The sequence below is a fragment of the Babylonia areolata genome, chromosome 18 (assembly GCF_041734735.1).
Source record: "Babylonia areolata isolate BAREFJ2019XMU chromosome 18, ASM4173473v1, whole genome shotgun sequence".
Lineage (NCBI taxonomy): Eukaryota > Metazoa > Mollusca > Gastropoda > Neogastropoda > Buccinidae > Babylonia > Babylonia areolata.
Genome location: NC_134893.1, coordinates 45,202,262 through 45,219,203, shown reverse-complemented (window position 1 = coordinate 45,219,203; position 16,942 = coordinate 45,202,262). Strand labels below are relative to the sequence as shown.

Here is a 16,942-nt window from a genome sequence, read left to right as displayed (position 1 = left end):
AGCTATTATTTCATACACAAGGCATTTCAAAAATAGGTAAACAGCTGCTGATTTTTGTTTTCTTCCATGCAGGGAAATGAAACAAAAAGCAGAGACAATGGCATCAGAAATGATCTGTGTGAAAAGGATTCCATGGGGAAAGGTGTCTGTTAGGTGGGGGAGCTTTTGAAGAACAAGAACATCAAACTGAATATATATTTTCTTCTCCTTATATTCTGGAACTTTTGGCAGACCTTTTAGACCTGTCTACCTACTTTTCAAGCACCTTGAATTCAACACCTGAAAAGATTGATTTGAGGAGTTACACACACGCGCGCACACAAAGGAAGAATACGTGGCCAACGACAAATGACTAGCATAAGGGAAAACACAGTTTCACCATCTGAAGACTTCTCTTTTTCTTTTTTCTTTTTTTCAATCTTGCAACTGAACACAAATGGCCAACACTGAAGAGAGAACAGCAAAAGTGGCAAGCAGCTGGGGGTGGGGGGTGAATACCTTCAACAAAACTTAAGTCACTGGCAGAACAGGTGCTCCAGCACTCTTCCCAGGACAGCAGTCGCCATGATCTTGCTGACAATTACAACCCCCAGTCTTGGCTGGGTATGTAGCTCATACAAGGGTTTAGCAGGTAAACATCAATAGCAGTGGTTATCAAATATTGGTTTCAAAACTATCATTCGCTCAGGAGTCAACACTTTGTCAATGCTATTTGCTTGTATTTTCAGAAAGGAAAAGTCAATGTATAAATGCATACATTGTGAGTGAGAGGGAAAAGTCCTTGATGAACTATCCACCTCCCTCATTCACATGCAAACATAAATACACACACATACATCTGCATACATACACACCAAGAGATGAAATACTTCTCTCTTTTTTTTTTGCAAATAGCTATCTGACTCAAAGACTGTTCACTTACTGAACTTATTACACAATTTGACCAGTAACATCAAAAAAATTCACAGTTATCATTGGAATGAAAACTATTTCCCTTTTCTTGGGTAATACTAAATGTCTTTGTACTATTAAAAACACTTAAATCCAAATAATTCCTGTCCTCTTACTGCTTATTCTTTTGACATGACAGGAATTTGATTGCAGTGTTAACGTATTAAAAAAAAAATTTTTTTTTAAAGCAGATCTAATATTCCCCTTCATCAGTTGCATTAATATATGTACATTCCTTACTGATTAAATACAGAATGACGCCCAACGGTGTAACAACTGATATGATGCATTTAATACAGATTTGCAAAAGTGCCGGGTCAATACCCAGCAGAATTGGAAATACTGTAATTTAAGACCTCATACACAAATATCATGTCATTTACAGTGACAGTGTCTGCTTCCTGAGGTTCACTTGCCAAATTTAAAGAACTGTGCAGTGACAATAACCATGAACTGTGCCCCTACTGTTAGGAAAATCTTTTGACCTGCATGATAATCCATGCTATGTATTAAAAAAACCCAAAAAACCTAATATTAAAGAAAACCATAATTTCATTACCAACAATGATTATTAAGTACCAAAACAAATTGCTGATTGCCATAAAAACATTTTCAAATCGGGTATGATGAGGAAAAAAACAACAAAAATAATAAAAAGGCATGTGGTAGCACAAAAACAAATTTATAAAAGACAAAATGGGGGTTTGGGGGAAAAGAAAAGAAAGAATGGTGCACCACGAATCTTTTTTTCTTTTTCTTTTTTTCAATTTAAAACAAAATATTTTCTGAATCAAGTGATCATGTCCATATTATTTGCACACACAAACAAGACTGCGCACGCACTCTGGTGAACATAACAAAACTATGTCTCTTTTTTTTTTAAGAAACCTGTATATATACAGAAGTCCTATTTCCTAGCTCTTAAGCCCCATTCCATCCCCTAGATTCACTAGGCCTCTCCTACAAAAAGGACTATGATACCTCCCAGACTGATGTCCTTCCAAGCCAATGCTGATCGTGTCCATAGATGACTGCAGGCTCCAGCCGGTACCAAAAGAGCCCCTGCAGAACTCACCTCCCACATGCTGGAAGACAAAGGTAATACAGTAAAGCATATAAAAAGCATAAAAAAACATGAGCACTTACCTTATGAGGTCCAGGATGGTACCTCAATCAGTTTTAGTGTCACCTTGTGATTGTGAGCCACTGCCATTAGATCGACCAGAGGGGCTGTTTGGGTCTTTGTCGGCAATGCTGCCATGTCGCTTCTCTCCATCCCTATCTTGGGACTGGCTCTTTGAGTGCCTGTATCTGTCCCCTTTCCCAGAAAACAGGGGAGAAAATGGAACTGTCAATGGTGGTGGAAAATGGGTGAAGATCACAAAACTAAAAAAAAATCAACAACACAAAATTCATACTAATAAACAACAGTGCTCAATCAAACTGAAGAATATGTGAACCTGCATGTGTGTGTGTGTGCAAGTTGTGCCTAAGTATCACACCTATGTGAAAATTCGTTCATCTTACAATCACAGCTGCTGTTAAAAACAGAACAGTGTTGTGAGAAACACATCAACTGGCCAAGCCTTTGTGCTTGATTTTGACTTGACCACAGAAATAAAGCCTCATCAACTTCTTTACCTTCTGTTGAATTGGCCAAAAGTGCAGTACATTTGTGTAATGGCTAAAATCTGCCCAGCTCAGTTTGCTCATTTCTTGATGGTTACAAAGTAATGTGCACATTTTGCCCAAGCCAATCCTTTTCAAAGAGTATTCCTACCCTCAGTCTGTTTCTCAGGGTAATCTATCTCCTCTCTGAAGTTTCAGAGGACAGAATCTGACGCATAACAGCAAGTCAATCCAAATATCCTACTTTTAATGCCCAAGAAGAATGATACGCACCATCTTTGTGACGTGAACCACTCTCTTGGTCTCGGCTACGACTTCTGCTGCGACGGGAACTCTTGCTACTCTTATTACGATCATTCCTTGATCGTGACCGTTGTCTTCTGTGGACAACAACAACAAAAAATTTTTTTTTCTAAAGAAAGAAAAACCGGGCTACTCTCATCATACCAATGATTCAAGCATGTGATGCATGCAGATGTCACACACTGACAGAAAAAAAATATATATATATAGATACTGAGTCCCTATCTAATAATTTTTGCACTTATTTCTCGCAAAAACACAAACACTTTGCTTACTCAGTCAAGCAAATTGTTAAATGCTGAATCACTTCATTTGACAAGAATACCTCCCAGACTGATGACAACAAAAAAAAGTTTTATGAGTACCTCTGATTTTTCTGAATTCGTTTTCATAAATCACATTTTACATACCTGAGTAAAGTTAATGGCAAATGCATAGGTCCACTGGCTCAAAGTTGTGAGATTTTGTCTTTGTACAGACGGGAAATTACCCTAAGTCTGATAATGTACATTAGCTGGGACACTGCATCTCAAATTCTTAATCCTTAGCACGCATACACAATGACATGTTTGTTGGTAAATGTTTTCTGAACTATGTGAAGTAGGTACCTGGGAAAATGAAAACTTATTTCTCTTTTATTTCAAGCATGAGGACTCATTATTTGTCCTTTTGTTTTTCAAGCATGCAGACAACCCACTGATACTGCATCCACTTCTTTTGTTATAAACACCATTACTTTTATCAGGCATGAGATTGGGAAAGTGTGATTGAGTCTGAAAGGTGGGGGCCTGGGGCCTGGGGGCCGCAGAAGGCCCCCAGTGGGGGTCCATGGGGCAACGCCCCTGGTGGGGTCTGGGGGCGAAGCCCCCTGAAGCTGAAGGTTTTTCTCAATTTCAAACCAGGAAATCTGCACTTGCGGGCCACCAATGCCGCTGAGGTATTCCAACCCACAGAAGACAAAAAATCCAATTCATCCTAAACTGAAGTGTTTTTGCTTCCAAACCTGTATAGTCAGCCTTGGGGGCATGATTTTCAAAATCGTGTCTCATGTGTGTTTGTGTGTGTGTGTACGTGTGTGTGTGTGCGCGTGGTTTCAATGCAACTCTCTGTGTATAATATGTGAGAAAGACAGACAGACAGACAGACAAAGAGATTGAGAAGAGGGGTCGGGCTGGACATGGGAGGAAAGAGTTAAAGTTCATGTATGTACACTGCTTTAAATACAACTCTCTCTGTGTTAAACTCTGTGTGAGTGAGTGTGTGTGTGTGTGTTTTCAAGAAAAATGTTATTAGCACACAAGTTTGCACTGTACAATATAACTGACCACCTGGTCTCTTCAGCTGTAGTCTCTGTTCCACTGACATGCATGTGTGCTGGTTGAGGAAAGAAAGGGGGAAGGGGAATGACTGGAGGGAGGAGGGGGTGGGTCTGTGACTGGTTATATCACTTTCAAGCAGTCAAGGATTCTCAGCTGAGCTAGTGGTCAGTGTCTTGGCTCAGTGCCAAAATTTGGAGAGTGACTTTTTTCTCTCTGAAATACTGCTCTTCCCCTGAAAATAGCGGATCGGCTGAGAGTTCCCCAGCCTGGACTGTGTGTATGTGTGTGCGTGACAGTGTGTGTGTGTGTGTGTGTGTGTGTGTGTGTGTTCAGCGGAGAAAGAAAGAGGGAGAGAGAGACAGCAAACGAGTGTGAGTGCGCACATGCGTGTGTATGTGTAGTTTCAATTCAACTGTGTGTAAACAAGAGAGAGAAGGAGGCAGACAGAAAGAGAGGGGAGATGATAGGAGGAAAGAATGCAAGTTGTATTTGTGCATGTGTATGCACTGCTTTCAAATTCAATAGATCTCTCTCTCCGTGTGTGTGTGTGTGTGTGTGTGTTTTCAATACAACTCTGTGTGTATATGCAAGAAAGAGAGAGACAGACAGACAGAAAGAGGGAGAGAGGGACAAAGAGACAGAGACAGAGGGGGGAAGGTGGGAGGAAAAAGTGCAAGTTTGTATGTGTGCATATATGTACACTGCTTTAAATACAATTCTCTGTGTGTGTGTGTGTGTGTGTGTGTGTGTGTGTGTGTGTTTTCAACCTCTGTGTGAGTGTGCATGTGCTTGAAAGAGAGAGTGTGTGTGTGAGTGTGCGCGTGCATGTGCGTATTATTAAGCTCTTTGTGATTATGTGAGCGCTCATAATATTATGTGTGCACATGTGCAAGTGTGAAGGAGAGAGATAAAATAAAAAATAGAGTATGTGTATATGTGAATTCATTCATGTGTTGTTTTTCAAAGTGTGTGTGTGTGTGTGTGTCTGTGTGTCTGTGTGTGCGTGTGTAACTTTGGTAATCTGGCCGGCTATAGGTCTCAAATCTAAATACACTGACTCTTGCCATGAACTGTTTGTACAGAAGCCTCGGCTGTGTCAAAGTTTCTGTTTTAATCGCGGCAACAATGTTACTTGTGCATATAGTCGCAAATGTTGGCAGCTTTTGTTGAATGAACAGAGGGTCAACCAGATGTAACCAGGGCCCTTGTGGCTAGATGGCTAGACAGGGATGGAGATCACACGCACTGGTGTATCTGTGCATGCCCGTGTGTGTGTGTGTATGTGTGTGTGTGTTACTGTGCGCGCGCTCACATGTCCGTGTGCGTGTATGTGTGTGTGTGTGTGATCGACTGCATGTGCCGTGTGCATGTGTGCGCGTGCGTGCTTTTCACAGTACCTTAGGAAACTTTCGGACTTCGATTTTGGTGCTCTGACAAGTCACTGGATCGCCTCTCAACGGGTCAACAAACAACACTTTTGAAAGAGCATTCCTTTTTCAGTTTTGACAGCTCATCAGTAAACGATATAGAACGGCCCATCAGCTTTTTCTTTCTTTCTTTCTTTCTTTTATCTTCTAGAAAACGGACGCTCCATTTTTAATGCAAATGTGAAAACAGATTTCTGTGCCTGGACTGAAGAGTTGCACCCATACAATCTGACACCAATCACACTTGGCCTTGTCTGCAGTGTCAATTTTGTGAATGGTGTCGCTTACCCGTAAAGTTAATTTTTTTATTCTTCACTTCTGTTTTCACGATCTCATCTTGCCAGACCCAGTTCCACTTATTATTCACTCCTTTATTGATCTCTGCTGCAAAAATCCTCTAATCCTTTGTGAGTTTTCTCATTTTGTCAATGACTGAAGACGATAGACGAAATCAGGTATCTTTGCAAGTCGTGAAGCCCGCGAGCGAGTTTCGTAATCCCGACCGAATGCAGATAAGCTGAATGATGACAGAGAAGCAACGGAACGCTTATTCTCAATCGGTTCGCTTATCCAAACATGGGGTATTTTAGCAAACGCTGTGGGTCTGTCTTGTCGGACAACGTTCATGCAACATTCGTGGGTAGAAAAAAAACTCACACCCATCCACCCCTCCAATTTTCTCAATGGATTTACGTGAATCTCAAAAATGGCCTCTGGAGCCAGTTTTTGGTCGGAAATCCGACTATAGTCGGAAAAATCTCATGCCTATTTATTAAACTTTAACAGCAATGTCAACCAACCTGTCTCTGCTTCGACGACGATCACGACTGCCACTCCTATGCCTTTCCCGGCTGCGAGACCGATGCCCGTGACTCCGAGAGCTATGCCTCCTGTCTCGATCTCTGTCCCTGTCCCGCCTGTCCCGGCTCTCTCTTTCCTTCTCCTTTACACGTCGTTCTTCACGTTCCCTCAACACAGCCCTTTCTTGCTCCTCGAGTTCCCGCTGCTTTCGTTGCTCTCTCTCATCCAACATTGCTCTTTTCTGGTTCTGGAAGTATTCAAAATATGTCTTCTCTATAATGACGGCGAGAAGACCGAAGATGTGAAGAAAAAAAAGAGGTGGGAAATAAGAAGATGCAGAGGACAACGAGGAGGCTGAAAGAAATGAAGACTAAAGACCCCACACCCTGGAAGCATGGGAGATCCTGAAAAGTCAGGCTAAACATCTTTGAGAGAAGAGAACAAGAATGAAAAGCAGAACAACTGATACCTGCAAACACAGCAAATATACATAATTATCAAAAAACAAAATATTCTATTATACCATGTCACTATACTGTTAATGTACAGAACTGATGTGGGAACTGCTGAGGGAAATTTGAGTGATATTTAGCTGGTTGACGTGGTTATGAATAGAGAGGGACCAAGCACAGACTGAGAAAAAATGAGACACAATTTTGAGACATACACACAGATACATGTACACACACAAAAAAAAAAACAACTGTAATGCATCCTCTCTCATTCTAGAGAGTCAGAGACACAAATATGTGTGTTACCAAAAGCCCAGACTGCTGTTGTTACTGACCTTGATGAATACTCATTACCATACTGGCAATTTCACTGACATGTTTCACCAGCGTTCAAAAAAGGAAATAATTATGGAGAGGCAGACTCACCTTTCTCTTCTCAATCTCATCACGAACCCGAGCATAGCCAGCATGCTGTTTTCCAGTCAGATGTTCATCCTGTCTCTGAGGCGCATCGTCCACTATCAAGAATGCTCCACACACCTCACACACCTCCATCTGCTTCATCTGCGGTGTGTCATCCTTTATGGGTTGCTGTGCAAACACCACATAACACTGCACTGATATTCTGCAAATCTGCCAGCTCACTTCAGTTGCCCTACATTTCATCAAAGCACTCAGTCACTTTTTAACACAAGCAAAATTGTTTACACAGCAGCACAACTGTCCAAAATCAATTATAGATTTAACCACAGCATATTCATTATACCTCTAAGCCAAACAAGCGCTGACGACATATTAACTCAAAATAACTGAGTAAAAGTATTAAAACATCAAAGTCTCTGCTTCATGAGAAGATATGATCATAATCCACTACATACGGAACTTGTTCCAAAATCTACATGAAAAAAAAATCCACTAAACTTCTGAATCTGGGTCAGTTTCTCCTAATCCACTACAAACAAATCTGTTCTGAAATCTAGAAGGAAAAAATGCACTCACATTTTGAATCTGGGTCCGCTCCTCCTTGAGCTGGTCACAGAGCTTCATGACACCTTGAGCCTCCTCCACCTTGCCCTCATTTCCAAGCTCTTCCGCCTGCAGACAGTGTATCAGTCAACACAGTGCTGCACTGCATCTCAGACCTGAATTTTCACCCCCATTCCCTCCCCCCCCCACCCCCACCCCCACCCCCAAAAAAAACAAGAGTATGGCTGCCTATATGGTGGGGCAAAAATGGTCATACAGTGCGTCAGTCAGCACAGAGTTGCAATGCTTCTCAGATCTAAAATTCCAACTCCCAGGAAACAGAGTATGGCTGCCTTTAAGGTGGAGTAAAAATGGTCATCACTGCGCATCATTCAGCAAAATGTCACCACGCATCTTAAATCTCAAATTTCCACCCTCCACAAAACAAGAGTATGGCTGCCTACAATGTGGGTCAAAAATGGTCATACGTGTAAAAGCTTGTTCATACATTATGTGTGAACATGGGGACTGCAGCCCACGAATGCAGAAAAAAAGACCTCAACATTCTGATAGATCAATTACATTAATTTGTCAACTGAGCTGACATCTCAAAAACATCAAAGGTAATTTACTAACCAATAAGGGAATCAAAGAAAAACAACAGAAAGTGCCAGAAATACTAATAGTTCTTATCCTTCTTTGTTCATGGGCTGCAACTCCCACAGTCACTTGTAAGTACACAAGTGAGCTTTTACGTGTATAACCATTTTTACCCCACCATGAAGGCAGCCATACTCTGCTTTTGGGGGTGTGCATGCTGGGTATATTCTTGTTTCCATAACCCACCGAATGCTAACATGGATTGCAGGATCTTTAACATGCGTATTTGGTCTTCTGTGTGTGCGTCTACACACAAAGGGGGATCAGGCACTAGCAGGTATGCACATATGTTGACCTGAAGCCAGAAGGATCGGAAAAATCTCCACCCTTTATCCACCAGGTGCCGTTACCGAGATTCGAACCCAGGACTCTCAGTTTGAAAGAAAACACTTTAACCACTCGGCTATTGCGCCCGTTATATTTCTCATTTTCCAAAGTGTTTCTATGTGCGTGTGTGTGTGTGTGTGTGTGTGTGTGTGTATGCATCCAAGTAAGCATGCAAATATGTATCTGAAGACAGCAAGAACAAAATTCAAGTAAGCATGCAGACATGTTTCTACAAAAATGCAAGAACTTGTCATTCTAATGACTTAATATTCCTCCTCAATTCCTCCACATTTTAGCTTACTCATGACTCAGAGGGAATGGATATCCCTTGCTTTAGCTGCAACTAAACACTATCTCTAACTTTTGGGGGACCTAGACAGAAGCTGAGCATCCGGAGTTATTCTGTATTGCCTCATTTTATCACACATCTGTTTTCTCCTATATCAAACTCTTTCCTTTCACATTGTCTTTTCCTTTTTATTCCTTCATCTGCACTGTCTAAAAAAAGATGCAGAGATGGAGTTGAAAGTCAAGATTAATTGAACAAACAGACTGCTGAAGATGGGCACAAAAACACTGAGCAACAGACTGCTGAAGATCAATTTTGTTTCTGTCATTTGACAGTCAGGAAAAGTTCATATGCCATATAAAAAAAAATCATTTATTCCATAGCAAGATCATCTTTACCCCATGATTATTAACCCATCTACTGATCTCTGTAAACATACTGAAAGACCCACGCCCCTCCACTACACCCCAAACCCTCTGCCCCATTCATGTCTAACGAGCCTGATTCAGAGAACTTTCTAGACAGTGTGGAATTTTTGCCATCATTTCTGTTCTTACCTGAGTGATCAGTTCATTAATCTTTTCTGTCAGCATGTCAATTTTTTCCTCCCTCTGTGTGAGTGCCCCTCCATTCAGCTGTAAACCAAAGAAAAGAGATCGACAATCTCAATGTCACAGTTTCTATCATATGCCAGGGAAAAAACAGAAAGGCATAAATTATACTGTAACAACTTATCAAGCACAATTTATACAATTAACAAATACGAAATACATGAGACATATCAATTCTTTACTGTGTGTTTTGTTGTTGTGTGGTTTGTTTGTTGTTGTTGTTTTTTACTATACTTACAATAATTATTCCTATATTATTCAGTCATCACAGTAGAATCAAGTGAAGGAATAGATAGTTCTTAGGTTCTCATGAGTTGATATTCCTTTATATGTTTTTAAGTAAATCTTTATCAATCTTTTTTTTTATCATTTCTGCAAAAATGATTCCATCCTTTGCCAGTTCCACCAACACACACACACACACACACACACACACACACACGCATGTATTCACAAAACCATACACCACAGCAAAAAGATATATACTCTATCACAGTCAAAAATAAAATGACAAATCTGTGGGTGATGGAAGCATACTAACTCCTAATGACAGGTCATCAAACTGATAAAAGAAACATCATATAAGACCCAAGACTGCAGAACCCACAGCCATACTTACAGTGGCTTGAGAGTTGCTCAGAGCCAATCTCTGATGCCCACGGCGTATGCGTTTCTCCACATCAGAAATCATACTCTGCAGGCACTGCAGAAACTCTTCCTCATAGCCCATCTTCTCAAAACGGCTGCTTTCTTGGTACCTGGATTATAAACCACCAAAGGTACTAAAGCTTCTGTGACGATATGAATAAGACAGACCAACATGATCTTGTCTTGATTTTTTGTATCCATTTCAATTACTATACTATTGCACTAAGAATGGATCTAGCTTTATACGTGTTACACAATGCTCAAAGCAACAGATATATTTCATGACTAGCTCCAAGAAAATAATTTTCAACTGTTAGTCATTCCAAAAATGTTTATCTTGACTTTCATTGTTCTGCAGTGTCTTTTTTAAAGGTGATGGCTAAATAGAGTTATCAATATCAATCATCCTGCCTACTTCAGATTTTTCTCTCAATTGTGATTGCTGAAAAAATGGCCAATAAACTTACAATCTAAAGTTAAACACCATACACCTACAACACACAGAGGGACAACCGAAACAGGATTAATACATGCTCATCTAGAATGCATACATGCATCAACAAAACCAAAATGATCAGATAGACAACAAAAACTCGAATACAAACTATCATTACCAATCATGAAAATGATATCGATAAACCATGCACCAGTCAAAGATTATGGAGACTTAAGAGTTAACACATGATACAAGATAAATCAATATTACCTAGTATGAATGAATGCATGCCTTCTTTGCTTTGCAGCGCTTCAACAAAAAATTTTCTTCTTCTGATTTTTCACATGGACAGTCACAAAATTCCAAAATGACATAATCAGAAAAGTGAAACAAACAACACAACATGCACCCCCACTGATTGAAAACTTTGAACCATCTCACATGAAAAAAAAACTTACTGTTTACGAAGGGCCTCATCATGAATTTTGTTGCATATACCTGCAAAACAAAGAAACATATACTTTTATTTTCAACACACATATATACACATACTCACATGGTCACACACACACACACACACATGCATGCTCACACACATACACAAATTTCTATATAACCATACACACAAATTCTTTCATTAATCAAATCCTTAGAGATGGAAGCTAACTGTCAGCATCTACAGCTGTGTGCCATCAAATGTATCATGTGACTGCAGTCAGTGCCATATTTTTTTCACAAAGTAATATGGACTACAATTCAAAATTTCTGATGATAGGCCTGTGTTATAGCTGAAGGCTTGTACAGTTACAAGCTGTTCATGCAGTGACAGTGTCTGTTTTCTCCACAACAAAACACTTTTCTAGAAATCCTGAACAGCCATAACAGCACCTTTTGACCAAAATCTGTTCTTAACCGTCAACAAAAAAAAAGCCAAACCAATTTCATTCAAACTAGGTCTTGTTTTCTGTGTATTATGCCTTAGTCTAGTGGTTACTGAGTCTAATACATCTGCTAATGGCACTATTTCCACCCATAAAACAAAAAAAAATTTAATTTTCTTCTTTTTTTTCCAAAATATTTTGTGTATTTTTTGTCTAAAAAGTTGGGTTATCTTCCCCTGATTGGGAGTTATCCTGTCAACATTGAACTTGTGATTACTTTCTCCATTCATTTTATTTCAAAATGTGACTGTCTCCCACCAAATGACAGATAACTCGCACTGCATTCAATTGCGCTACGGGCAAAAATAGTGCTGAGGGTCTATCAGGGCTAAATCAAATTTTTTGCACCAGTGCATAGTTTAACCTCTAAATTACAACATATCTCGCTGTTTTGCCAAATTCAAACTATAAATTTGAAAATGTAGTTAATTTCCGCACAAAATGCCTATATTGCAGAGCAATTATCCCCAAAACAGCATATTTTACATTAATATCTATTTAGTATCTTAATAGAATACATTATATGTGATTAACATAAAAATGTATATAATAATAAATAAACATGTAGGTAACTACATAAAAACATAATAAAGTGGAAATGGAAGATACTAAAGGGGCAAATAATTTAAGAGAAGGAACAAAAATGGACCACATTCAGCGAACCCCTGCGCACGCACCCACACTGGCACACACTGGCATGTCTAAAGTACAAAAAATGCAAAATAAAAAATAAAAATTCACAAGTTTATTTCAACTCTTAACAAAATCAAAAATTTAGGTGTACATCATTCTAATTTTGATATAAAAGAAATGAAAACAAAAGAAGCTTTGTTTGCTCAGAGATCAAGAGAAAAAAACTCTTTGATACTAAAGGGGCAAATAATTTAAGAGAAGGAACAAAAATGGACCACATTCAGCGAACCCCTGCGCACGCACCCACACTGGCACACACTGGCATGTCTAAAGTACAAAAAATGCAAAATAAAAAATAAAAATTCACAAGTTTATTTCAACTCTTAACAAAATCAAAAATTTAGGTGTACATCATTCTAATTTTGATATAAAAGAAATGAAAACAAAAGAAGCTTTGTTTGCTCAGAGATCAAGAGAAAAAAACTCTTTTACACCCCAAAACAACCAATCAAAATTACATTGATATTATCTTATCATCAAGTGTGAATATCTTTGCCCAAAGCATGTACAGACCCTAGTTTGATAACCTGCCTAACTTTCACAGGCATACAGCTAAAATAAACCCCCATTTATATGTGTGTGTGTGTGTGTGTGTGTGTGTGTGTGTATATACATTTTTTTTCTCCACTTATTATTTTACTTTCTTGTTCATATGTCCCTAACACTAACAGTCTCTTCCACCCCCTTCCCTCACTCCTGCCCTCTCACCCCCTGCCCACTTTCCCTCACCCTTCCCTTTCAGAGCCCTTTCTTTCCCTCATACATTCACACTGACAGTTCTATCACCCTGCTTTGTTTTTTGTGTCCTTTCCTGTGGCTTTGTATCACTTTCCTTTCCTGAACTTTACTCTCTCTCCCGCTCTGTCTGTATCTTTCTGTCTGTCACTCACTCATTTCATTTGCCTGAAGAAGAGCTTGTGGCTCAATACATCGCCTCTTTTATCCCAAGTAAGTCGACTTTTACCAAGATTTTTTTAGTCTACCTCCCACTAAACCCCCGTTACTTGGGAAAAATCTCAAGAGTCAGTTGCAAATTTTTAAAGGAAATTTTCTATCTAAAATTACGTTTAAATAGCATACTTACCGTGGCCCAACTAGTGCAGACTCCAGCAGGGGTCTGACATTCCTGTCCTGCGCAAACTACTATCCGCCTGTTTTTCTCTGAATGGCTGCAGCACTACTAACACACTTTGAACTACCGTAACTTCAACATATTTTTCCCTAGGAACATATTTTATACATCATTGGAAAGGTCTTTTCGTCTTCAATGATATATATATATATATATATATATATATATCTATATCCTCAAAAATTGACTTGTCTATCATTTTGTAGAAGCTGGTCACATGTGTTTACATACTTTTGAGGGTTTTTTTAATGTGGTAATTATTTTGAAAAAAATCACATAGTTCTGGAAGTGAAAGGGTTAATTTATCCTTTTCAGGTGTATGTGTTCATACATGTGAATGGTTAGTAGTGTATAAGTATTATGACTGTTAGCTTTGCTTTTTTTTCTTCTTCTTTTTCTTTTTTTAAAATTTTGTTTACAAACATGATCTAGTGCTTTATGAATTGTACACCATTATTAATATCATTTCTCTTACAAATAAGATATTCCCCACCCCCATAAGCACAACTCACCTAAATCTGCTCTTGTATTTGTGAACAGTACAGAAGGGCAGAATCCACACAAGAAATGCTTGCAAACCTGCACACAGAACAAACCAAAGTAACATCAGTTTTTATTACTTTCTCATTCTTTTCTTAATCATCATTTTGCATAAATTTGGTCGTGCAAGTCCATGAAATGTTTCAGCGGCTGGATATGCTAATGTTTTCAAATCTAAAGCAAGTTAACACATTTTCCTCACTTAACTAGTTTTTAGTAGTCATCTGATCAACCTAAAATGTTTAACTTGGTAATTTTTGTATTGCTGAAGTTCCAGACATCAGCAGCCAATGCTCCACGACCTGACCCACTGGGTTACTTTCAATGTCTATATATCGATGATGATATCGATTCTAAATTCAAAACCTGCATGAAGCATATTTGGTCTGCACAGGTCCATTGCTTTCTCTTCAAACTAAAATTCAAAATCCATTTGGTCATTCCATGTTTATTTTCTTAACCTTGCTTAGCAATGTTGTTTTTTTGTTGCTGTTGTTTTTGTTTTTCTTTTGTTTGTTTTTATGAATAATAGACCCATGGAGAATTCCATGCTTACATGACTTATACTACAGAGGTGGGTCACATGATCTGTGTACTCTTGAAGCTGATTGGCTCTCTGAATTTGCTAGCAACAAAGGTGATCGAGAGAGGCAGAACATGCAAACAGCAGGCTTCATCTTTTCGACTTGTTGCTTCATAATATTTTAGTGTTCTTATTATGCATACAATGGAACTTCATTGTACAGTGTTTGTTGCAGCAATGGTGGCTGTATCAACTGAAGAAATGGAGGACTGCAAACTGAAACCCATGGCATTCCACATGGAGCTCTCCAGTGCTTGTGTAATGCACCTTTCAGTTTCAGACCATCTCTGTAAAATGGTAAAAAAATTATTGAGTTAACAGTTGAACATTTGTTGTTTACGGAGGGGGGAGTTGGGTGGGGGGAAGATGATGTTGAATGTTGCTTTTCCTCTCTCCCTATCACACTAACGAAAGTCTTATGCAAACAGATACCATGTGTACATCTGTAGTACTGGCGTGCTCAGTCATCATGCACCAGTTGCAGTCAACCAAACATCAAAATAATCAATAACGTTTAACCCTTTGAGCCCTGACCACCACTTTACAGGTGGTGGGGAGGGGTGGCATAATGCCTGGCCACCGGTTGAGTGGTGCATAAACACTTGTGTCATGTTTTGCTATTGGTTGAAAAACCGTAATATTCTGACATCAGCCAACATAGTACCAACACTGCCGCGCCTTTTCACTGTGTTTTGTGCATGTGCTTTGGATAAAAAAGATCGATTTCTACCATGAAGCATGCAGAGTCTCAACCTGACACGCCTCCTTTGATCAACTGATTCTGCATGCTCAGATTCATTTTCAACATCAATATCTGTAGCAAAATCATCCGATTCGAATTTCACCTCACTATCAGAGTAATCATTGTCACTCTACTTCCAATAAATCATCAAGCATATCAATTACTTGCTGCGTTGTGTACAGTTGTTTTCTCGCACGTTTTGTCCCTGATTTCTGCCCTGACTGGCCAGGTTGAGACTGCACGCTTCAAGTGTTTACGCACCGCTCAACCGGTGGCTGGGCATTATGTCATTTTTCTCTGCCACCGGTAAAGCAGTGGTCTGGGCTCAAAGGGTTTAATACCAATTATTTGCAAATTCTGGCTCAGGAGCTCAGGCAGAAGGGTTAAAATTGCTCAGGAACTCAGGGCTCAAAGGGTTAAACAATAAAACAACATGTTAGTGATTTTGATACTTGAACACAAAAAGCTCAAGCATTTTTTTAACAAGTCCTATCCTGCTGACTGATAAGACAATGACAGTGATATGATCAAACACAAATCTGAAATCATTCTTCAAGTTCATGTTCATCACTGAAAACAACACGCGAAAAATATCTTACATGGTGACAAGTTCATCAAACCCTCAACTGTCTTTGTCATCATGTGTAAGAACAATTTCAAAGCCTCTGGGGTCCACAAACACAGGGACTGAAGAGACAAAGTGTTAAGGTGGCACGTTTGCTTCAATTGTCAATGTCGATAGCATTAACATTGCTCGCATTTGGGATGAAAGTTTGACCACACCAAGATAGCTGCAAAACTCTTAAAGGATCTATTTTTGGTTCAGTTGTTAGGGCAACTGAAAAAATGTACTGTGCAAAACTATGGCTGTGTTTGTATATATTATATACATGTTTATTTCTATGATCTATGAATCTATGATCTATGAATCAAATGATGAAAATTTGATGTTGTGCTGCCATTTATCAAACAGAACGTGAAAATGAAAAGCTTGAGAGACATTTTTTAAAGGAAAAATCCACACTGAACAAAAACAATATTTGTGAAAAACTTTCTTTCACTTCAGCTTTGTACTATCAGTTGCACTTGCAGACAGAAACCACCCACAGCCACAGCTCCATCGGTTGTTGACAATTCCCACTTGCCGGCCAACCATTGTTCGCAGCGCACTACCCTTATCAACCGCGCTATCCATCCAGTGATATCAGGGACAAACACATCTAGACCAAGCAGCTGGACACAAGTTTGTGTGTTCAGTGTTCAATTCAGACCCCAGTTCGTGGTCATGTCATCAAGAAAAGTAACAAATGGTGCACTGAAAATCGTAACAGTTAACGCCCTGAAAATGATACTTAGCCGCAAATAGTGAGTTCTTACAAGATCATCTTCCCAATGTAGCTCAGGAGGTTTTTCGTTGGGGTCGCAGTTGCGACTTCGACCCATCAATTCATCCAAAAGGGCTGCAGCAGCGTTCGTCGCCATGTTGTTCCTA

The 16,942-nt window shown here is 39.4% G+C and overlaps 1 protein-coding gene across 1 annotated transcript in view; it reads right to left on the bottom strand.

The window, feature by feature from the left end:
* Positions 1-16,942, bottom strand: part of LOC143292833 (luc7-like protein 3) — a 23,141-nt gene extending 6,199 nt beyond the window's left edge. Inside the window, exons 1-10 of the mRNA XM_076603447.1 lie at positions 16,828-16,942; positions 14,098-14,164; positions 11,278-11,317; positions 10,355-10,493; positions 9,682-9,759; positions 7,882-7,977; positions 7,309-7,473; positions 6,430-6,677; positions 2,854-2,960; positions 2,098-2,269 (exon numbers count right to left, since the gene is read on the bottom strand). Coding sequence (XP_076459562.1) covers positions 2,121-2,269; positions 2,854-2,960; positions 6,430-6,677; positions 7,309-7,473; positions 7,882-7,977; positions 9,682-9,759; positions 10,355-10,493; positions 11,278-11,317; positions 14,098-14,164; positions 16,828-16,932 — 1,194 coding nt within the window. The 5' untranslated portion in view covers positions 16,933-16,942 and the 3' untranslated portion in view covers positions 2,098-2,120. The remainder of the gene's footprint in view (positions 1-2,097; positions 2,270-2,853; positions 2,961-6,429; positions 6,678-7,308; positions 7,474-7,881; positions 7,978-9,681; positions 9,760-10,354; positions 10,494-11,277; positions 11,318-14,097; positions 14,165-16,827) is intronic.